At 41.6% G+C, this 23,455-nt stretch overlaps 1 protein-coding gene and 1 non-coding gene across 4 annotated transcripts in view; both read right to left on the bottom strand.

Moving 5' to 3' along the window:
* IL23R (interleukin 23 receptor) overlaps positions 1-23,455 on the bottom strand; it is a 57,935-nt gene that overhangs the window by 18,310 nt on the left and 16,170 nt on the right. For 2 of the 3 annotated variants that reach the window (XM_070486563.1, XM_044749523.2), the window contains exons 5-7: positions 17,153-17,313; positions 12,379-12,524; positions 6,885-7,041 (exon numbers count right to left, since the gene is read on the bottom strand). In XM_070486563.1, coding sequence (XP_070342664.1) covers positions 6,885-7,041; positions 12,379-12,524; positions 17,153-17,313 — 464 coding nt within the window. Of the gene's footprint in view, positions 1-6,884; positions 7,042-12,378; positions 12,525-17,152; positions 17,314-17,943; positions 18,150-18,785; positions 18,938-23,455 lie in introns of all 3 variants that reach the window. The other variant, XM_070486565.1, reaches the window with a different exon arrangement.
* Positions 19,934-20,039, bottom strand: LOC123277768 (U6 spliceosomal RNA). Its single transcript, XR_006514984.1, has one exon. It is a non-coding gene; the product is annotated as a U6 spliceosomal RNA (small nuclear RNA).

Below are 23,455 nucleotides of genomic sequence, written 5' to 3'. Positions count from 1 at the left end.
GTTGGAATTCAACCCTACTGGGCTGAGGATAAAGATTTGCCACTAGCTGGCATCAGTTGGCAAAGCAGAAGACAATGGCTGCAGAAGCCCGGGGAGAACAAACTCATTCCCACACCTTGAAAAACAAGTCAAACTATGAGTCATTTGACATGTTGCACTGCCACCCTTGGATATAAGGAGGGGAGGGTGTGCCTAGACAGGGTCGCGGGATTCTCTTCAGGCTTATACTCCAGGCTGTGAGTACGTTAGGGAGGAGAAAGTAAGAAATATATGTCTGGCAATCATATTGTTAAAGAGAAAGAAGCAGAGGAGGAAAAGACAAAAAGCAGCAGGCACCAGGGAACTTCCCTAAGTAACATGGACCACACAGAGGTGTGGGACTGATGTCAAAGTGTAGCAAAACTCTGCATGCAAGAATGGGCAGCTTCCTAGTTTTACCCAGTGGTTGGAGATTCTTCCAAGGTGCAGCCTTGCTCTGAAGCATAAGATGTACCTCTTCCTGAGTGGGAACAGTCTAGCGGACTTTCGCCATATTTTAGTTGCTCTGCACACGACATGCTTCTTTGTGGGCATCATAAAATAGGGAAGAGGCAGGTAAGGCTTTCCCGCTGTGGAAGCCTCAGTGGAGCGGAGACTCCCTCCCCCCATGGCTAGCAAGTAGCTACAAGCTGACGACCTCAGCCTGGCCCACCAGATGCCCTCGTCTCCCACTCACACAGGACACACAGCTCCAGGAAATCCCGTCTAGCAGCAGCTTTGTCTAAGGTCTGGTGACAGCAGCACCAGCGAGGTGTCCAGGGCACAGAGCAGGCTGTGGCAGTGACCACAGTGCCAGCTGCAGAGCCCTCACCAGATTCTTCCTAGGCAGCGATTCCGGCTGTGGTTCTGGCTCCTGCTCTCCCTTGGATACTGTTTACGACCACTTTGCCAGCTTTCCTACCTGTTTCCAGCTATGTTTCTAATAATTCCCTCTCTGCTTCAGAGAACCGGAGTTGATTTCTTTTGCTTGCTCTTAATCACAATGACTGGTAGAAATTACAATAGCATATGGTGAGAGGATAAGTGAGGAGATGTGGTAGGACAAATAATGACATCCCCCCAAAAGGTGTCCACGTCCTAATCCCAGAACCTATGAACAGATTATTTGATATAGCAAAGGGGACTTGAGATGGCGAGATTATCCTAGGTTACAGGAGTGGGTCCAGTGAAATCACAAGGGTCCTTTTAAGAAGAAGGCAGGAGGGTCAGAGTCAGAGAAAGAGATGGGAAGATGCTGTGCTTCTGGATTTGAAGATGAAGATGGGGCCAGGAGCCAAGAAACTCAGGCAGCCTCCAGAATCTGGAAAAGGCAATGAAACTGATTCTTTCCCAGAGCTCCAGAAGGAACATGGCCCTGCGGATACCTTGATTTTAGCCCACTGATACGGAGTTTGGATTTCTGACTTTCAGAACTATAAACAATACATTTGTATTTTAAGCCACTAAGTTTGTGATAACTTGTTACAGCAGCAAAGGAAACTAATACAGGAGATGACTCCTTCCTCATAGAAAAGCATAATCTTTGTTCCTTATGGGTGGATATTGCAAACCTCAGAGAGATTATGAAACTCTGATGAGCTGTTTTTATTCTATAGAACCCTGGTGATTTATTAGGCATAGGACATGAAGAAGATTAAATAAATCCAGACAAAGGTTTAAAATGATTAGTACTTCAAGGAAAACTGTGTGTCTGTTTAATAACCATGAATCTACAAATTTATAACCCATCTCAATATGAATGAATCAGAAATCTCTAATTATAAATAATGGAATTTTTGAAAAGTACATTCTGGGTGCCACCCTCTAATTTGCGTTATACTTAATATCACCTATATTTAGTTCCATTTGACATAACATTTGTTTTTGCTCTTTTAGCCACTAAATGTCCTGAAGTCCTGAAAAATTAATAAGAATCTCTAAGGAGTCATTGGTAATGCAACAACCACTAGTATTTTGTGAGAACAAAGTACAATGTGGTTTAATATCTTGCTCATACTTGCCTTCCTTTGGAGAATTGTCAAAAAAAGAATAATACGATTTCTCTGGGAAACTTTTCTACTGCAGGTAGCAATTCCAGCAAGCTAATTAGTCATTATGAAATGTGACTACCCTTCCATCAGGCCTCTGACTTGTCATCAGAGGGATTATGGAGTTTGCACCTTTTCTCATCACGAAGGGACCCGTATCACGGTGCAGAACTGAGCAACACTCCTACCTAGGAGCCCTCTTCTCACCTTTTTACATCGGCAGTGGGGAATTTAGGGAGCTGACTTTCACGTTTTCAGCGTTGGTTTTCTACGGTGACAGGTTATCTTTTCCCCTTTGGGGCTCTTTCCATACTGTGTAAAGAGCCCAGGGATTTTTACAGTGACCGTCCGGGTTGGAGGTCTAGAAACTCCGACCACAGTCCTGGGTGGTTCTCAGCCTCAGCTGAAACCTCACATCCAGAGGGCAGAGGGGTAACGTGGGACGTCGTATTCATAGTCCCACGTCCTGTGCTTCTGGGGCTCCTAGCTGCTGAGGTGGGCTGGGACGATCAGCGACTCAGGAAGTGGTGGGCAGGAGGAGGAGGAAGCAGAGAGGTGACCAGATGGTACAAGAGATAATGGCCTGAGGCTCTTACATGCCCACCCTTTCCTGCTCCCCAAACCATCACCACTAAGGCAATGGCTTCAGCAATCAGGTCTCCCCCACTCTGTCCACATTTCCTGCCCACCCCCTATGCCATCCTTCATGACACTTCTCCCTCTTAAAGAGTGCCCTCTGGAGCAGTGGTTCCTTCACCTCACTGCCAAGGAATCGCTCGGCGAGACGCTCAGGAGTCTGCGTTTAAAACTGGTTCTCAAGCATTTCAGATGCAGGTGGCCCACAGACCCCAGTCTGAGAAACACTGCTTTCTAGACACTTTACTGGACCAGGGCCACTGGAAAAACACATTATGAATTGCCCTGCAGTGGTCCTGTCTTGGGCAGGGCCACCTGTTCGCCCTGTACTCTGTCCTCATTTCAGACTGCCTTATCCAGTCCCAAGGTTCCTGGAGTCCTGTGGTTTCATTCTCATTGCCCTAACCCAAATCTGCTTCCACGTCTTGTATTCATGCCAAAGGATTTCGAAATAGTTGATAGCATCTTATGGTTAATAGTTGTTCGCATTTTCATAACAAACAGTACAAGAAAAATGAAGATCTTTTGGCATAGTTTTATTATAGCCAATGTGTGGAGGAGGATCTGGTGAGGTGGCTGACGGGAGGCTGACTTGGGACCCTCCTGGGTCTCTTGGGAAGGAGAACCGCAGAGCTAGAGTGGGGGTGCTGGAATCCCACAGCCTGATTATGCCCTGGCTCTACCATTTACCAGCTTTATAACATTTGGGAAAACGCTTAATCTCCCTGGGCCTCACCTTCTTCATCTGCACGATGGGAATAATGATTTTATAGGGCTGCAGTGATGAGGAAATGACAGTTCACATGTAAAATGCTTATCACAGTGCCTAACACTCAGGGAGCCTCCAGTCAAGGTTATCGATTATTATTTGTTATCCTGAAGTCTCCCTGGGTTCAGTCACTCAATTAGCTTCTTGCTATTGTACCAGGATAGGAAAATATGAGTCTCTAACCCAGAGAAACTTCTCTTGTGTGTTTGCTAAAGCCTGATGTTACATTCTAAGACACTGAGTTTTTCTTTTTCTTTTTTCGTGTAAGGCTTTGTTTTCCATTAAAGTCTGACCACTCCAAGGAAGCATAAGAGAGTAAGTCTCATAAGTCATTTAACCCTCACTCTAATTGAGTTTGTTCCGTTTCTCTTGGAGACCAGGTCTTTAAACGCCAAGGACAGGCACTCTCCAGAGGTAGGGTGACCCAGGAGAACGTGGAGGGCCCACCGACAAGCCATACCCACTTGGTGGTTTGCCCTCTGGTGCCATCTGGGCATAAATTTTGAAAGCGCATTGTTTTGGGATGGATAAACTCAGTGATACACGTGTAAGAATTTTACAGAACAAAACAGGAGATTCTTGCATGGAGGGAGCACTATTGCCTGGGCTGTGTTTCTTCGTAAACAAATAAACCTTTAATTAATCACTGGGAAAGTTTGACTGGGCAAAAACCCCATTATCAAACAAGTCGATTAACTAAAGTGTCACAGAACTGCATTTTTTATTTTTTCAATTGCGAAACAATTCAAAGTCCAGTTGTGAGGTCTGATTCTTACTGCTTTCATTTATCTCTTTATTTGTAATACTATGTAATTTACTTTATTATTTTTTTTGTTGACTGCCTTCTCCAGAATTAAGCGATCTCTCTTTCCTTTGCTCACTGAGGTTCTGCAAATACTTAGCAAGTGCCTGGTGCACAGTAGAGGCTAAATGAACGCTTCACGAATGACTAAATGAGCGACTGTCTCTCCATGGATACCTTTTTAAAAAGCAATTGATATTAAAGATTTGCTAAAAAGCTGTTTGGCAATTTACATCAAGCATCTTACAATGTGCTTAAGTCTTGAGTCAATAAGACCTAAAGACATAAGGAGAGTTTATATACAAAGCTATTTAAAGAAGTTGATTGATAATGAAAAAAATGCAATAACCTAGATATTGCTAAAATAGGTAAATGATTAAATAAATTATAGTACATCCATAAACTGGAATGCTGTGCAGCCATTAAATAGGTTTTTAAACTCCACAAGATAGATTAAATAAGAAAATCAGGATATAAAACAGTATAGACACCACAGCAACAATCATTAAAAAAATGTGTGCATAGGAAAAAAACAGTATTAAATCCATTAAAATATAAACAGCAGTTATATCTAGGCTATAAATTACAATAAACTTGCATTGCTTTTACAAGCAGAAAAAAGATGAATTTTCAAAAAGATTTAATATTAGCACTTTCCCCAACACACTTTCACTGTCTCTCGTTTCATGTGTCTTAGAAAGGAATGTGTTGATGGTTCCTCTTTGATGACATGTTAAACTTGGATAGAAGCAACTTTTCAGGGATATCTAATTTTAAGTGGTGTCTTTGCCTCTTCAGTGATTTTTTCCTTTGGAAACAAAGACTGTACATGTAGACAGGCTGGCTGTGGGGCTCCTGCACCCTTCCCCTGGGGGCTTACGACCTTTACCTCTAAGGGAGAACGTCTGTGGTCCTGTACTTAACTGGCAAGACACTTTAGGCAGCTGCTCCTCCACTTTGTTGTAATTGGTTAAAAAGAAATTGCTGAGGGCTGGTGGTGAGTAAGGAAATTTGTGTTCTAGTTTAGGTACCATTACCCACTAGCAACGTGCTATTTAGCAAGCCGTGCCTTGGTTTCCTCATTTGTAAAATGGTTCCAATTACACCTCCAGACATGGCTGATGCAAAGATCAGACAAGCTTATTCATAGTAATCCGTCGTAAGTGGCTAAGTATCAATTTGAATAATCTTGCTAGACAATTTCAGATTTCATCTTAAAATAATTGGATTATCAACTAAATTCTAACTACTATAAAATGGCATGTAAAGTCCTAAGAATTCTTAACAATATCAACTGAAGACAGAATACTTTAAATTAAAAACTAACTTTTAAGAAAGAGAACTGATGGGGTCGGCCACGGGGCCGAGTGGTTACATTTGCTCCCTCGGCTTAGGCGGCCCAGGGTTTCGCCATTTCAGATCCAGGGCGCGGACATGGCACCGCTCATCAGGCCATGCTGAGGCGGCGTCCCACATACCACAACTAGAAGGACCCAAAACTAGAATATACAACTATGTAGTGGGGGGCTTTGGGGAGAAGAAGAAGAAGAGGAAGAAAAAGAAGATTGGCAGCAGATTTTAGCTCAGGTGCCAATCTTTAAAGAAAAGAGAGAACTGAGACTTGGGATAATGTGTTTCTAAGATTTGGGCATTAGGGGGCGCCAAAAGAACTTTGTAGTTAGACTTCGCCGCTTCAGCTCCCTCTACTTACTTGGCGGCCATCAATATTTATAATGTATGTCAAAGTACTTTGAAACATAAAATACAATTTCAAGATGTTATATAATAACAAGATGATATGAACAATACTGTGATTATAATTAAGCCCTTCAGTTCTGAAAAGAAAAAATTAAATCTAACGTACAAGCTACCTGCAGCAGGGAGACCTCTCCAGCCTAATGGGGCCATCATGGAGTTATTATGCATTGTTATGACAATTACAATAGATTCCTTTTATTGTTTGCTTACAACTGAAGTCTGTTTGGCTAAGATTTTATTGAATGACATATGTAAATGGATAGAAAATTAATAATAAGAGCAGGGAAATATCTAAAGATAAACAAGAGGGCAACTAGATCTTGTTGAGAACAGAAATAATCCCATATATTTAAGTGTTTTAACTCTTTCTAATTGCTTTGCATATAGTAGGTAATCAATATTCATTGATATGATTTGACTTGTGTCTCTCTTAGGTGAATATAATTTATCAGCGTGGCCTAAAGAGTTTAATGTAACTCTTAATAATGCTTTTCAAAACAAGGTCTTAGAGTATTATAAGCCCCACAGTCACCCAGGACGTTTGGCAGAAAAGCTGACTGTTGAGCACCTCTCATCCCCCTACCTCAGGCCCGTGGACTCAGGCCCTCTGGAAGCAGGGACCATAAACAGGCGTGCCAGCTGGCTTTCGTGCCCAGGAATGTTTGAGAGCCATTATGTAAATTGTAGTCAGCCTTAACAAAATCAAAGCAAAACAACAATTTGAACGTTACCACCTGCCCTAGTTGGTTTAGTCAACTTTGATAGAAGTCAAGGAAAAAAACGTATATGTACTTAGAAGAGAGTCAGAGGGCAAAAGAAAAGCCTAAGAGATTAAATATGTAAAATCACTCACCTGCATCAGGTGTTTTATGAAAAAAAGGTGGACTCCAGGGCTGCCAGTAAATTTTACCCGTTTCTTGACATCTCACTTGAAATACGTACTCAGTGTTTGAGTCCAAGTAGAATTCTGACTGTTGCACGTATGTGAAATTGGTGTCAAATTCTTTAACCTAAAGTGGACGAATCACAATAATGAAATGATACGGTGTGCCTTTAAAACGAACAATTACTCCATTCAGCAGAAATGGATGGAGAACCTATGATGTTCCAGGCACTCTTCTAGACCCTGGGAAAACGACGAGCAATAAAGTGCTTTCTAGAAAACATGGCTATAAATAACCAGAAAGTGAAACGCACATTGCATTGTGCTTGACAACTCCCTCAAGGTTTTAAATCCCAAGAAAGTCCAAAACGTAACATATCCTTAATTTTGGAGTAGCTTATTTTAATAGGGTGGGAAGTGGGGGACCAATTAGCAATTGTTTGAATCCAATCTGTCTTCCTCCTTCTCGATCTCTCTCCCTGCAGCTGGATATTTAGATCAATAATTACTCACGAACGATGAAATAATTTCACTGGCTAATGATGACTTGTAGAAAAAATTACTCAAGCTGAGCTGTTAAATTGATTCTTATTGCAAATTTATGCAGATTCTATAAGGCCTAATATATATGTATGCGTGAGACAAAAAAATATCTAAGAATGTTGAACTGTGAAAATCCAGTGGAAGAGAAGCAGAAAATAGCTGAAGGATAAACTTACACATCATTTTCTGGGGCGCTACAGCCTACTGTGAAACATAATGAAAAACGCCCCCCGAACGAGCTGGTTGAGAGGGGAGAAACCAAGGCATTTACACAGCACTTCAGTAGGTTGTGTGATAAGCAGATTTACTGAAAAGGTGAAGCGCGGTTGAAAGGAAAACATAACGTATGTCTAGAAACGCATTTATGCATGCAGCAACTAGGAGAAAACAGTTACCAGACACTCGCAAAAGAGAAAGTTGAAATTATCAAGATTAAAAAAAAAAGAGCTAGTTATCAACCTCATTTAGGGATTCTTCTGTTAAAACCAAATCTTAATGTAAATCTTTAAAACTTGCAATGCATTGAAAACGTGATTCAAGAAAATATCTATTTGGGGGATGTCATGCTCCCTATAAGATAACATTGAGAGTTCCCATAAGCCATGTCTTTACCCATGGCCCTTGGAATTTCCTGCTTTGTAAATATGACTGGCGGCATCTGGGGTCTCCTGGAATCCAGGAGAGATTTTACTTGTGCTGAAAGTTTGAGTTTCAAATGCACTCTGCTTCATATTCGCTTCTCTTGGAGGGCAGTTGTTATTCTCCAATATGTCTCTCGCCATTACGTTTATAGAGAAGCCCTCTTGAAGAAGAGAAATGCCCTAAAGCACTGCCAGAGTTTCAAAATAGAAAGAAGAAATTTTTGTTGTTAATGCTGTCGAGTCCATTCTGATTCCTAGCGCCCCTGTAGACAGCAGAGTGGAACACTGCCCGGTCTTTTTGCACCATCCTCTCATCTCTTATCATCGCTCTCACCCTCTCTCAACACTCTCACCTCATCATCTTTCATCTCTCATCCACTTATCAAAGAAGAATTTTACGGAACTGTTAACAGAGTTGTTTCTGCTACGAGGCAAAGCTGGTGACTGCCTAGGACCTTGCAAGCACAAGATGATGCCTCAAAATGATCCTTGAGAGGCTAAAACGCACATTGAGAGAGCTGGACCTAACAGTGCCTATGGAAAGAGTTTGATACTGAGAGCAAGAAATACAGCTTTATTTTTTATAGCAGTTAATTTCTATTTAGAGCCTCAATTCTAAAGGTGGGGCCATCAGTCTAAGGTACCTCTTTCCTTAGGGTTATGTCTAAGTGTCTGGGAGCATCCTTGGGTGAAGGGAAGAGGAATCTCCAATCTATGCAGAGAGTTCTACAATCCCACTTGCTCCGACTCCCAACCTGGGACATGGCCCAGTGGGCCCTTCTCTGTGACCCACTAGTGTCTAAACTCTTTTGGTTCCTCTCCCTTACCCGACCCTGCAATGTACCCCTCTCTCTGCCCAGGTAACGTTTCCCCTGTGTTTGCTGGAGGAGGGAGGGGGCGATGCCTGGGAAACTTAGTCTTGACTAATCACATGTTCCTCCAAGTCTTCTGTCTTAGGCCAGCATTTACACTTTGGAAATGCAAGGACCAAGGATTTGCCCTTTCCTCTGTGGACTGTTCGGTTAGCCTTTCCTGGAAAAGAATGAATGCTTGATTTCGTGCAGCCCATGAGCTAAGGATGGGTTTTACATTTTTAAATGGTTGAAAGACAGTCAAAAGAAGAATATTTCATGATGCATGGAAATTACATGAAACTCAAATTTCAGGGTCCAAAATTAAAATTTTATCACGCCCCTTCATTTGCTTATTTTCTATGGTGACTTTCACGCTACAAATGTAGAGTTGAGCAGCTGGGACAGAGACCAATGGCCTCAAAGCCTAAAATGTTTACTCTCTGGCCCTTGAATAAAAAGTTTGCCAATACCCTGGTCTAGCTTAATTGGAGAAAGGAGTTACCATTTACCGGAACCTATAGCCAACATTTCCCTACCTTATGTCACTGCTGTCGGGCACCATTAAAGGCAAATAATAACACTAATAGCTGATGTTTCAAAATATCATCTACATAAACTAGACATTATAAAAATTAATGGAGATACAAAAATGATTATGGACCAGCCCTGTTTTCCAGGGGCCGATAGTTAAAGGATGGGGAAATGGAGATGGGGGGTGAGTATATACAGCATGGCGATTGCTCCCGAGGTAGGGGCACAGAAGGGGGCGAAGATTGCTGCTGAGGATCGTGAGTGCAATTCTGACACAAGTTTTAGGGAACAGGGAGACAGTTTGTGAAGATGACTAATAAGTCGATAAATATTCTCTCTGTGGTGTCGGCCTTGCAGGATCACCTGAAGGCCTGGCTGATGCCTCGTGGTCTTTATGCAGCTGAGCTGGAAGGGGCTGAAAAGCCCCCTCAGTGCGCTGGTTTTGATTTTCAGGTGGGCCACCTTTACTCTACCATGCCTGCGGCGTGGCTCCCCTTGAGGTTTACACGAAGAGTAACAGTAACAGCCGCATTCAGTGCACGTTAACTCTATTCCAGGCTCTGGGCTACCTTCTTACATCGTTTCATCGTCCCCACCACCATAGGAAGTAGGCGCCTATCTTATTCCCATTTTAGGTAACAGAATAATGAGGCACAGAGAGGACAAGGAACTTGCCCACAGTGGCACAACCACAAAGTAGCAGAGCCAGGCTGTGCCCCAGAGCCTGTGCGCTCAGCCGCCAGGCTTTCCTGCGCGCTGCCTGCCACTCTGAGGCAGAGAGCCTCCTCCAGCAAATCTGAGGGAGCCAGCGCCGAGGTGGGAGCACGTCTCCAGTCTGGTGTGTGCCCCCAGTCTTTGTGACCCTGACCGCCGGTCTCCCCACACGCAGGCAGATAGCACTCAATGTGTGACCCGGAGGAAACTGATGAGGCGGTAGATGTCAAAACCAAAGCTTCCCTCTGGCTCTTACCCACTGGACTTGGACTTTCCAGATGGAAATAGTAATCCGCCTTTTTCTGCCTGGGTGAGGAATCATAGTAGAAGGGATAGGATGCAGGTTTTTAATCAAAACCTGTTCTTTCATTCTCTGAATATTTTTGGGTGCCCAAAGAGATGGAGGGTCTGTGAGAGGCACTTAGTCACTAACAGAGTAAGTTTGAGAACTCGGCTTAAGCTCCTTCGAGCCCTGTGTCCTCATTTCTATAATGGAGCTGACACCACCTGTCTTGGAAGTTTGTTATGAAGATTAAATGAGACAAGCATTCTCTGAGCTCCTTCATTTGCCTTCTTCCGATAAAGAGATTTTGAAAAGTGAGCCCAAATTTACCTCTTAGGTTACTAGGTCTCACAGTAGCCTATGTAGCACACCAATGGGGGCAGAGGACAAGAGTTTCAACCGGGAAACAGCTGGTTTCTGAAAACCGATTTAGAGACACTGATAATATAATTCCTTTCTATTTTCTAAATGTTCTTATAGCCTCTTACCTTCTCCTACTTACACCAAATAAGGCAGTCTCATATTCTCAGTATCATCCTATGACCGTGACACTACACAAGGGCCACAGGTGTCCTATTGAGTAAAACCCCATTGATTCAAAATCAAAGACCTGTGAATTTTGATCATATTGGTTTAAAATTTACATAAAATTTACATATGCAAAAGATTGTCTGTGGTTTTTGTTTTGTTTTCATCTTGCTTGTCCCAGGCTTTCAGTGTGGGGTTGCTGTGCACACAGGTGCCCTAGTTATTTCATCAAGGAGTCCAGCAGGATCTTCATTTAGTCATTGACCAAAGGACACAGAACATGGACTTGCATCTAAGTGTAAGCTAGACAGCTATAAAGTTCACATTTCTGATCTAAGTGAACAGGAGGAAATAAACAAGATGACATCAGGGATTTACTGTGGAAGAGCAATCTTTAGAGAACATCACGAAATCAGTAGAGTTGTACACTCGCCTTCCTGACACTGTTTAAACCCATTGCTCTACAGGAAAACCGAAGCTCAGCATGATGAGGCGGGAACAGCAGAGGACTTTGGAGTCACGCTAATCCCCAAAGATTAGTGTTAAATACATACCATTTCATTTAACTCCCTGAAAACTGGTAAATTCACGTGATACATAACTCTTAATTAAGCAAAGCTGGAGACTCCATTCTTTAACTATGTTGACTAAATGGCAGTTTATTGTATTTGAAAATAATAAAATGGCATTTCTTTTCAAATACACCAAAATTGGAACTTTTTCAATCAGACTGGGGTTCCCCCATAGTTCAAATTAGTGAGTTCTTATTATAATGTTCACAGATGCTGTCGTGTGATATGATTTTACTAATGAACCTTGTACCTCTCTTGAGACACGTGGTAACTTACCGTTGGTATTTAAGGATGGTTAGCTTGTCTAGACTTTCACTTTTTACCTTATGCTCATCTAAGACTGAGCCTATGCTATAAAAATCTTACATTTTTGAACTACACATTTTTCATTTAAAAAGAGACACCCATAAATCTGAAGTTCTTTTTGAAATAAAAATCTCGGTTTTTATTTCCCTGGATTCTGTTAAATTTTAGCATGGAATCCTTAAATTTTACATCTGTGATCCTGGATGTAAATTTCACTCTGGAGACACCGAATTGCAAGGAGCTAAATAGACAGATCCCTTCTGGTTGGACATTTGTCCATTTAGCAATTTACAAAAGGCAAGAGGACCTTTTAGGAAACACCTCTGTTTGGAAGCATATGGTAATCATTAAAACCAGAGTGGATTGAATATCACACCAGCCATCGGATAAAAACATGTAAAATAGATCATTACAGGTCCACTGTGGTCACTGATGGTTGGTTGGCTTTTTTCCATTCACTTTCATGCTAAAGAATAGTGAAAGGCGGCTTACATTCCAAGTTTGGTTTGTTGTAGCCTTGTATCTCATTTCACAGGAAACCTTTTCGATTGTTGATTGACTATTCCAATGAATTATAGTCTTGGGCACTGTAGTATTTATATCCTCCGCCCCGGAAATGATGGACGCAGAAGGTATCACTAGAGAAAAACAGAGAAACAGAAACGAAACCCCAGATTTAAAACTTGCCTAGAGAGAAATCGATATCTTTTCATCAATATATAGACATGTTAAAACTCACAGTACTAAAAAACAGTCATGATCTAATGAATAATTAATGAGTTTTTTCTTTTTTCTAATCTATTATGTAGGAGAAAATTGCTGTTATTCAGTAAAATTCTATTCAGCCTATTCTCCATTTCTTTTTTTTTTTTTTTTTTAAAGATTTTATTTTTTCCTTTTTCTCCCCAAAGACCCCCCGGTACATAGTTGTGTATTCTTCGTTGTGGGTTCTTCTAGTTGTGGCATGTGGGACGCTGCCTCAGCATGGTCTGATGAGCAGTGCCATGTCCGCGCCCAGGATTCGAACTAACGAACACTGGGCCGCCTGCAGCGGAGCGCGCGAACTTAACCACTCGGCCACGGGGCCAGCCCCTATTCTCCATTTCTTTTAAATGGAACTCTAACGGTCTTGTCTTTCTCCCACTTCCCACCCCATTACAATCCTAACTAATGAAATTCCAGAGCCTGGCGTTCTTAGCAGAAGAGGGTGAAAAAGCTATAGAGGAGTTATCCTTTCTTCTGTGCATCTGTTTAGGGAGAGATGATATTTCGCATCCCAAATTCAGTTCAGAGAATTTGATATGATAAGATGTTAAATTGAGACCTTTCACAATATTATTTTGATTTTCTTGTGTTATAGGGAAATTTGTATGAATATTTATATTTATTGCTAACTTGTTTTGTTCTCCATTAAAATAAACCTGTACTTGAAAGTATGATTTGAACAAAGCAAGTCTCCAAGACTCTAAGATTTTACCGATTATCTCTTTGTTCTATGATAATAACTATGAGAAGGGAACTGAAATTCTGATTGGTTATCCTACTAGTTCTTTTGATGTACTGGGAACAGTGGTGTAACTGGAATCTCTAGATTTCTAAACTGTGTAAATACTGTGAGTCTGTTCTGTCCGAACAGAATAGAACCATGGCACTTTCCATTTCTCCCATATGCAGGATAGAAGAGTGAAAACCTATAATTTTGCTAGATGTATTTTTAACAAAGAGCTCAAGAGCCTGTTTGTGTGTTTTTAGGGACCATTGTTACAGTTTAATATTCTCTATGAAATAGTTTTCATTTATTCTAAGTTTATAAACTACTCTTTGGGAAAATTATTGTTTTATTATCAATAACTGTCATCTAAAATTATGTGCATAGGTATAGAGAAATATAAAAATTAAAGATTTGCTCTCTAGTAGCACAGTCTTATAATAAAATCCCTGGGCTAAACCTAGCATAACACAAAAGTAGTAGTAGCAGAATTAATCTAATTAAAGAGGTTACTGCACTGCACTTTTATCATCTGAGTTTCCTAGTAGGTTTCCTAGAAATCAGTATTCAGAGATTTCTAGAATCAGGGAAGTGGATCTGCAGAGCGATGAGACCAGTTGGGCCATTTCGGCTCCCTCAATGCTGTAGGTAAATCACCCGCCCTCTCCTGCCTCCCCTCTGAGTTTGGCTTCCACTGGTGTAGCGGCACAAGCATGCTGAGACCCTTTTGCAGAGAGAACTGCTCTGAGGAGGAGCCAAAAGTCTGTTCAGTCCTGAGAAATGCAGATCCCAGGAAGTCAGGTTCAGGTTGGAGGTTTAGCACAGAGCAGGCCAACGCGGTAGAGATCCAAGCCTTTAGGTCTGAATGAGCTCATATTTTTTCAAATAAACCTATGTTATATAACATGTACTTGATCACATAGCCTATTACACAAGACCCAGAGGTTGTATTTTTGCTCTCATTGCCCAGGTTTCAAACATTCCCATAAGATCTTACATTTTTAAAAAATTGTCTAATCCAGACCCAACTATAAAAGAGAGCTTAGCATCTGATAAATCATATGATAAAACCACAAAAGGAAATATCTATAATAAGAAGGAAATGATAAATATTTTGAAATGACCAGCCATGCATTTGGAAAACAAACAAATTCAATTAGATCCTGAGGAAGGCGTGACTCATTGGCTGCAGAACACCATTCCCAGCCTCCTTTCCTCGCCCACCAGAGGAAACTTCTATCCTTCATTTTACGGTAACGGTTCTATCGCTTTTCATTTATATTTTTTTACTTCACATGTGTTTATCCATAAACAATATATTGTTCAGTTTTGCTGGCCATGAAATATTTATAAATTGCAAAAGAAAAAAAAGCCCAAAACTATCAAATCATCATATATGCCATATTTTCAGTTTCCACTTGTATTGAAATAAAGAACCAGATTATCGTCGTTTGGTATCTTCCCAAAAGCATGTATTTACCATAATTATTCAATGGGGACGAGAATTAATGTTGAAAATGGCAGCCAGAAGCACTGCACTTTCCTATTCAAATTCATTTCTCTACAGGTTGAAGCATCCCCCGCATGTCTTTTGGCACGGTGTTACTGCGCTCTTAACTCAGCCCTGCCTTTCAGCACAGCCTCCTTAACTTAATTAAACCCCAATCCCGGAGCTGTTACATGCAAATGGCTCCCAGGAGAGTCTTCTGTCCTCTGTTTCATAGAACAGTCCATTTATCTAACTTGCAATGTCTCATTCTTAAAGTGTCACGAATGAACATAGCTCATCCATTAAGAATCTGGCGCTCTGTTGGGTGGAGCCTCCTACACTGTCAACTGGTATTTTTCCACTTTGTTCAGTGAGAAAGGAGGAGGAGAAATAACAACTCTGAACAATAGGCTCCCGGTCTGCAGTCTGAGAACTCAGGTTTGGAGGTGGTGGCCAGAGGAGACTTTCCCTTTAAGGGGGGGGGGGGCGGTGGTTACCTATCGCAAGTCTGGAACCAAATGTGGCTCTCCTCCTTACTAGCTGTGTGACCTTGAGCAAATTATTTTATCTCTTTCTTCATCCATAAAATGGGCACAGTAGTACCATGTATGATTGTTTCCAGAATTTAATGTGATGTTCATGTTAATTGTCTGGAACACAGTAGGTGTTCAATAAATAGATACGATGATACTAAGATCATGATAAGACCACAATGATAATAATTATGGCAATACTATTAATAATAATTTACTTCTTAAAAATGACATTGCCAGAATGATGCTAGACATGATAGCCTTTAAACGTCATTAACCCATTGAAGGGAACCTGTTTTAAGAAAGGTCATATTACAGCATTACGCCTCAAAATGTAAATTTACAAAAATGTGTAGATTATGGTCAAGAGAACTATAACTCCAAGAATATACAATACAATAGAGTTGTCGTTCCACCGTAGTCAGCAGTGTTTGTTTTCAAATCCAATATCCAGAGCATATGGACAGATCTTTAGACTAATCCTGTTAGTTGAGATAATTGGGTTTTGTGAAGAAGGGAGTTGAGAAGCTGAGATATTAGTTTCCATAGAAGACCCCAGTGATCTCCCAAAGATGCCCATGTTGTACCCCAAGAGAAGGCATCACATCCTCTAGGTCCTTAATCAGCAGGAGCTGTCAGACACATTGCATGTGCTTTTAAATAAAGACCGAGGACAGGAGTCGAGGAGATTGGAATGAGAAGCTCCCTAGCTCTGCAGTCTCAGATTTCCTAATGCTGCCTGGCCTCGGTTTCCCCGTGTGTAAATTATAGTCTCTCCTACAAAATAGGGTTCCTGTGAGAGCTAAATAAGATAACGTATGTGAAAGCGCTTAGCACTGAAGAAAATGCTCCATAAATGTTAGCCTGCTGAAATCACCCTTAATAATAAAACAGGAATAATTGCCCCTGGGATCTCCAAATGAAGGGTGGTTCACACTTGGTGGCTTTAGGCCTGGGATGAAGGTGTAAAAGATTCAAGGGCAATTACTTTTTGGAATTTATCTTGAGGAAACAACCAACTACTATGAAAAAATTAGCCAAAAGGTTGTTCACGGCAACATAGCTTATGAGGGTGAAAATTTGAAAACAGCCTAAATCTCCAACAGTAAGGGACTAAAGACATTCATTAAAAATAATATTGTAGGTTAAATTAATAGAAATATTTATTCCGTACTGTAAGTTAAAAAAGGCAAAGTCTAAAAATATCTGAAGCAAAAAATGTTAACCTTTGTTAAATCCGGTTTGTGAACATAGGGATGTCGACATGATTCTCCACAGTCTTCTATGTATTTTGCAAAACTTTTCAAAATAAAACCAGACAAAAACATAACTTGCACAATTGTGTCTAGAGCAGAATTCTTCAGCCTGTTGTGCTCCTCACAACATTAGACTCATAGCACTCTACAGTAATCCTTGTTTCTTTCCATCCTCTCTGGCAGATTGCAAGATATTTAGGGCAGCAGGTACCTTGTCTATCTTATTCTCCTTGGCTCCTAGAATAATGCTGAACCATAAGAAGTTATCACTAAGTATTTGTAAGAACACATACACCCGTGTAGAAATTAGACTGGAAGGATACACAGTGCAACGATAGCAGTCCTTATCTTTGAGTTGTCTTGGGCAGGTAGATTATGGGTGTTTCTTGTTTTCTTTATCATGATCTGCAGGACCTTTCAGACCTGGACTTTGTTTGACTAGGTCAGCACAAATTAATTGTTTCTTTGTAAAGACATTACAGACTTTCGTGTTCTTTACCTATATCATCCAGGTGAACTCGTAACGGTTTCGACTTCTCTGTGCCCAGCACATTTGCAGCTTGGACCCAAACCAGATACTTCTTGCCTCCTTGTAATGAATCAGTGGAGATGTTAATATAATCTGAGGTGAAATATTCTTGCTCTTCTTCTGTCTCTAAACTTAAAAAAAAAAGATTATAATCACCAGTTATGTCTGATTTGAATTAATTATTCCTCAATCTTTGGATGCTACCTGTTTAGGCTGCTTTCAGAATGCAAACTTTTACTGAAAAAACTGAATCAAAATTGATTTTATTTTGAGAATTTTAAAAAAGAAATGCAAGACTGTCCAGGGCCACAGCATGACTTTCATGGGCCCAGGTATTTTTGACCCCCTCTTCCATCAAGAAAAAAAAGTATATATGTGGGGCGGAGGTCTTTATGTTTATATATATACACACGTATGTTCACATAAGTTGTGTTTTACCATACAAAAGCAAATATATTAACGTTACACATGTTAAAATATTTTCTTTGACATTCATTTTTTCTTCTGATTTTAAGTGAAATGAAACATCTTTGTGGACTCCTAAAAGTATCCAGGGCCCTGGGCACTTTGCCCGCTGCGCCTATTGGATCAGTGGGCTCCGGACGTAGTCTGAAATAAATGAGCACCCTCTGCGAAGGAGCCTTGCCTAGGGTTCAGTCAGACACTGCTGCCAGACGTAGGTGGAGGGTGAGGGGTAAAATGGGAGGAGGGGTCAGGACGGGATGGCAGATCTGGGGAGGGGAGGGGAGGAGAAGACCAACCTTCCAGGCAGGAAAACCCAGCCTGTTCCAATACAAATCAATGAAATGACATGGCATTTTTTGGAACGTTCAACGAGTTCAATACTCTGCAGCGTGAATGTGCAAGAAGTAACTTGAAGTAGATCAGAGCAGGTCAGAAAGCCCTTCGGTGGATTTTGGCCGGATGTGGGGGCTGATTGGGTGCGGGGAAAGGAAGTCGTTTCTTGCTGAAGAGGATGGGGGAGAGAGAAGGAGAGACCCAGTTTGGAATGAGAGACAGAGACAACTATTAAATTATTACTTCAAATTATATTTATCTAAGTTTCTATAATTGAGTGACTGAGCGTCTCTAACCAGCCCATTAAACTTAGTAAAATTTCAAATGCTATTTGTTAAGGCTAAAATGTAAAATGTTATTAGTTGACGTTGGCTTTGGTCAGAAAGTTTGACCTCTCTTTTAAATCTTTTAAAAATGTCTACTCCACCATCTTTTTAGGGAGTGGGGTTGGGAGCAGTGGTGAGGAGAGTGCTGGGGACTGTTTCTTCCCTCCTTTTCCAGTTTCTGTGAGGGGAGATTGTCCTTAAACCTCCTGTCTCTTGTCCCACCCTTCCACCTGAAGCTGGGGATGACTCTCCCCATGAAGATCTGGGTGGTGGAGCCTCAGTCCTCTCCTCTCTCCCTTTTTCTCTCGGGAGTCCAAAGACCACCGAGGTGACCTGTTCGGGTCTGCTCCTCCGAGATGCTGTAAGAGTTAGAGGAGCGAGTCCCCGTGTGGGGACCTGCATTGTCCAGTCCTGGCTGTGACTGGGGGTGACGGCAGGAAACCTATTTATTCCAGGAGGACCAGTATTAGAAAGTTTACCATTGCCACATTCCAAAGCCATGTGCTCCATTATCAAGCTTCATCAGGAATACATATTATAAAAGATTTAAGATACGAATATTTTCATATTTTGATTGTCTCCTGCTGACTCTTTGATTTCCCTCAGTTGGTTCAGAACTCATGAGGAACATCTGCGGAGATAAAGATCGGCCCCTCAGACTCTCAAACATTGTTATCTACAATCAAGTCCATTCATAACAGGAAAGTGTTTTCACTAGACTTCACTGAGTTTACATTTCAGGAACCCTTTGAACTACCAATCTTTTTATTTCCTCTTCTTCGGCTTCTCAGTCAGAATTTCTGCATCCTTGGTAATTACATTGTTACAGTTCCATTTGTTCTTTAAGCCTCTTGTGATTTCTGCCTTGACTTTTCCTGTGAAACGGCTCTTCTAAAATGGCATCTTTTCCAGTGCAAAGTCCTCTGACTCCTCCTTTTAGCATCTGCCTCTCTTGATTACTTAAAATTCTTACTCCCCTTGGCTGCCCAGAGCCTGTGTTCTGGGCGAGAGCTCCTTCATCTCTTTCTCACATCTGCTTGGTGACATCTCTCCTCCGACCCTCCACCTGCCTTCTCCCCCCAGCTCCTCTAACTCCACCACATTGAGGGCAGCCCTCGGCACCTGCCTTTTTCCTCTGCTCTTCCCCTTGGCTCATTCACCTTCCTAGCTTCAATCGCTATTCCACACGGACGACCACCCCGTATCTACGCTCTCCCTGGGAGCCGCATTTGGACATCTGCCTGAGACCAGAACTATAGCATATTTACAGCCCAGTTCTCTTTCCATGTAAATCAGCACTTTATGCCAGTTTCTCCATTGAGGTCAACAGCGTACTGCCTTTCTGATAGCCTCAGTATGCCGTTTTTAACAAATTTCTCTCCACCATCCTTAAAAGCCAACAAAAGAAAGTGAAGGATTTTTTAAAATATTATTTTCTTATTTTATCTTTCTTCTGTGTTTTGGTAGTTGTGGCCGTGGTCTAGGCTCTGTCTCTATTTTATCTATTCGGTATATTATTGTACTGCATTGTGAAACCTAACCTGACATACACATGCTAACTTAGAAGGAAAATAAGCTTGGAATTTGAACAATGGGGAAAAGACAAGTACCCTACATTCTTGTCTTTAGAGAATAGAAATGCTTCACGCATTTGCATGTCATCCTTGATCAGGGGTCATGTCTTCTTCTCTGCACTGATCCAATTACAGTATTTGTGCTGCTGAGGCAAGCGCTGGCCTGATGTCTGTATCTAGAACCATCAACTGCTCTCTGTCCCAGAGGACTGATTTGATAGGTTTTGTGGGGAAGAAAGAGTTTAAAAATCACTGGCATTTCATGAAATCCCGAGAGCTCCACTTCAGGTCCTGTTAACTACTGTGTATCTATTCAGCAACTCCCAAATTTCTCCAGCCCCACAATATCCCGGCAAGGATGACAACTTGCCAGCCACTCAGATCTGTTGGAATCCAGAGTGAAAGCTTGCTGAGACAGAACTCCAGGGAGGAAAGGACGAACCAGCCTTACACTACCAAGCGATAAATGCGTATGTGAATCAAAATACTACAGAAATTACCTATCTATATTTTAAACATTGCCGCTACCAGAGCCTGATAACCTCAGCAGGCAATCAAGGGGTCTCTCTGAGGCTGGCACGGGGGGCGGCTGGGGGGCAGGGTTCAGAGCGTGCAGGTGCAGCAGCTGCTCCACTCAGCTCAGGTTTTTAGCTCTCAGTACATATTTTCTGGTGCTGCCTCTTTCCTCTGTCACGAGCAGGGAGCACTCTACGGACACCAGGAGAGGACAAGAAGGACAGATCATGGTGACGAACAGCACAGGGCTTGGGTTTTAGAAGCAGCGCTAGTTTCAAATCACAGCTCTGCCCCTCGATCAGTGGTGGGACTTGGAGCTAGTTACTTACCCTCTACATACTTCAGTTTACTCATCTTTAGGACAGAAATACAACATTGTTGTTGTTGTCATAGGAAATGAGGTAAGGAAGCAGGGAACAGGTGGACTAACCCATAATAAAAGGCTTATTAAACAAACAATTATTATTATGAATTAAAAGGTATTAATTGATGTGGATCAAGGCTGCCCCAGGTAGAGAAGCCCAAGGTGACCTGGCCTACATGCCGATCTATATGACCCGATGAATTTTATGGTGTGGATTAGGGCTGCCCCAGGGAGAGAAGCCCAGGGCATCCTGGCCTACATGCCAATCTATATGACCAGATTCACATCTAAAGTTATATGACCATACAATAACCAGACCCCATCTGCACTGAAAGCATTTAATGACTTTCTACATCATCTTTTCTTTGTCTAGTAAAAATAAGTCACACACCCATGCCTTATAAATTTAGCCCTAACCCTCAACACATTGCAGCAGCTCTTCACTGCCCATGGGTCCTGTCCCCATGCTATTCCATACCATTCTCTGAATAAAAGAGCACTACTGCCAGACCTTGAGAGTCCAAGAAATCTTTCTTTCGACTCCTTGACTCACCGACCCCACATCATTCATGACGTGCGACTTTTAAACATTCTAAAGAATACAAATGAAACCTTAAAAAATTGTTATATCTCAACAAGTGAAATTTCTTTGCTTGTATCTGAAGTCAGAGTCTGCCATTAAATTCAGGTGTTTACAATTTCGCCTCATATTCTTTCTGAAATAAGGTGGAACATAAACACATTAACAGAGAATTTGTCATAAATTGTGCTAACCTCGTGCCAAATAAGAATTCAAATGTGAAAATAAGAAAATGGTAACTATGTATAAGTCGTAAGTAGGGCATCTTTGAGTATTTTCCAGTTAGAGAAAACCACTTACATGTTCTTAACTGGTTTGTGGCTAATTCTTTTACCACACGTATTGAGACCGCAAGTCAAAATGGAAACGTATTCTCAAAGCGACATTAACCATAGTCACTAGGTAACTTAATTCTGCTTTTAAGGTCTACCTTCATATTAGCACCTAGACCACAAAGCAGCTAATTTAGATGAAGAATCCCGTAATAATGCCTGACTATACTTTAGAACTATTTTCACATAAAACTGTACATTACAAAGTTTTTGAATTATTTCTATTTCTTTTGTATGTGTGCTAATAATGCCTAAATTATTTGTTGAAGGAAATCAGCATGATGTATATTTCTCTGAAGTTTCCTGTGCACCCAGCCCTAGTTGTAGTTAATAGATCCTCAGTAAACACTGTTAATCTGTGGTGAAAACATGAATGGTGTCTTCCGTTGCTTTAATCACTCATTCACAAAGTTATTTATGTAATGCCCACTGTGTTCCAAGCACTACTTTAGTCCCTGGTGCTACACCAATGACCAAAACAGTTTGTAAAATCCCAATCTTCCTGGAGCACAGATTCTGGTGGAAAGAAGTAAATATATAATGCATCCTGTGGTGATAAATGTTCAGAAGAAAAATAAAGCAAAAAAAGGAGCTAGGAAGTGCTAGGAGTAGGGATTGGGGTTTTTTTAGGGAGATGGGGAAGGCCCATCTGAGAAGGTGACACTAGAACAATAGAGGATCAAGTCTTGTGGTCCTCTGGAGGAAGGGCATTCTGGGTGATATGCAAAGGCCCCAAGGTAGGACTTTAGTTGGACTGTTGAAAGATCAGCAAGGAGGTCAAGGAAGCTTCAGTTGAATGAGGGAGATGGAAAGGTGTTAGAAATGAGATCAGAGAGGTTTGGAGGAGGGAGAGATAAGCAGGCACTGTAAGGTCACATAGGGCCACTGAAAGTCTCTGGCTTTGATCTCTGCATGAAACAGGAGGTTTTGAGCGGAGGAGTGACATGACACGACCTGAGGTGTGTGTGAAAAGGTTTACTCTGGCTACTTATGAATAACGGTCTGTAGAAGGGCAAAGGTGGAAGCTAGGGCAACAGTTAGGAAGTCTTTGCATTAACCAAGATGAGAGATGAGGGGCTTAGACCAGGGTCTCATTGTAGGTAGTAAGAAGAGGTCAAATTTTTAAAGATAGATCCAGTAAGTTTTGCTGATCAATTGTTGAGGGGCATGATAGAGAGGAATCCAGGAGGGCTCCAATGATTTTGACCTGAACAATGTGAAGGATGGGGTTGCCGTTTACTGAAAGGGGAATGCAAGTCTGGGGAGAAGAAACTGGGTGTTTGGCTTTGAAAATGTTACCTTTGAGATATTTCTGGACGTCTAAGAGGAAATGTTGAGTAGGATGTTAGATACCTGGTGGCTGCAGCTCAGGGAGATGTCTGGACTGGAGATGGTTAAATTAGGGAGTTTTACACCGTACATTTGGATGAGATCTTTTAGGTAACGAGTGTGGATAGAGCTAACAAGAGATCCTGGGATAGAGCTCAGAGGCTATTACTTTCCTGGAAATGAAGAGGAATCAGCCAAAGAGACTGGGGAAAAGCATCTAGGAAGGACATAGGAACACCAAAAGGGAGTGGTGTCCTGGAAGCCAAAAGAAGGAAGAAAAAGCTAAATTAGATGCTCCTCGTAGTAAATACTCCTGCTAAGGAAGATCAGGACTGAGAATAAACCCATGGATTTGGCAGTGGGGAAGTCATTAGTGACACTGATAAGACCTCTTTCAGTGAAGGGCAAAGACTTGACTCAAGTAGATTAAAAAGACATAAGAGAGGAAGGAGAG

The sequence above is a fragment of the Equus asinus genome, chromosome 16 (genome assembly GCF_041296235.1).
Source record: "Equus asinus isolate D_3611 breed Donkey chromosome 16, EquAss-T2T_v2, whole genome shotgun sequence".
In the NCBI taxonomy this organism is placed as follows: Eukaryota; Metazoa; Chordata; class Mammalia; order Perissodactyla; family Equidae; genus Equus; species Equus asinus.
Note: the sequence above shows the minus strand (reverse complement) of the source record. Positions and strands in the feature narration are given on the sequence as shown.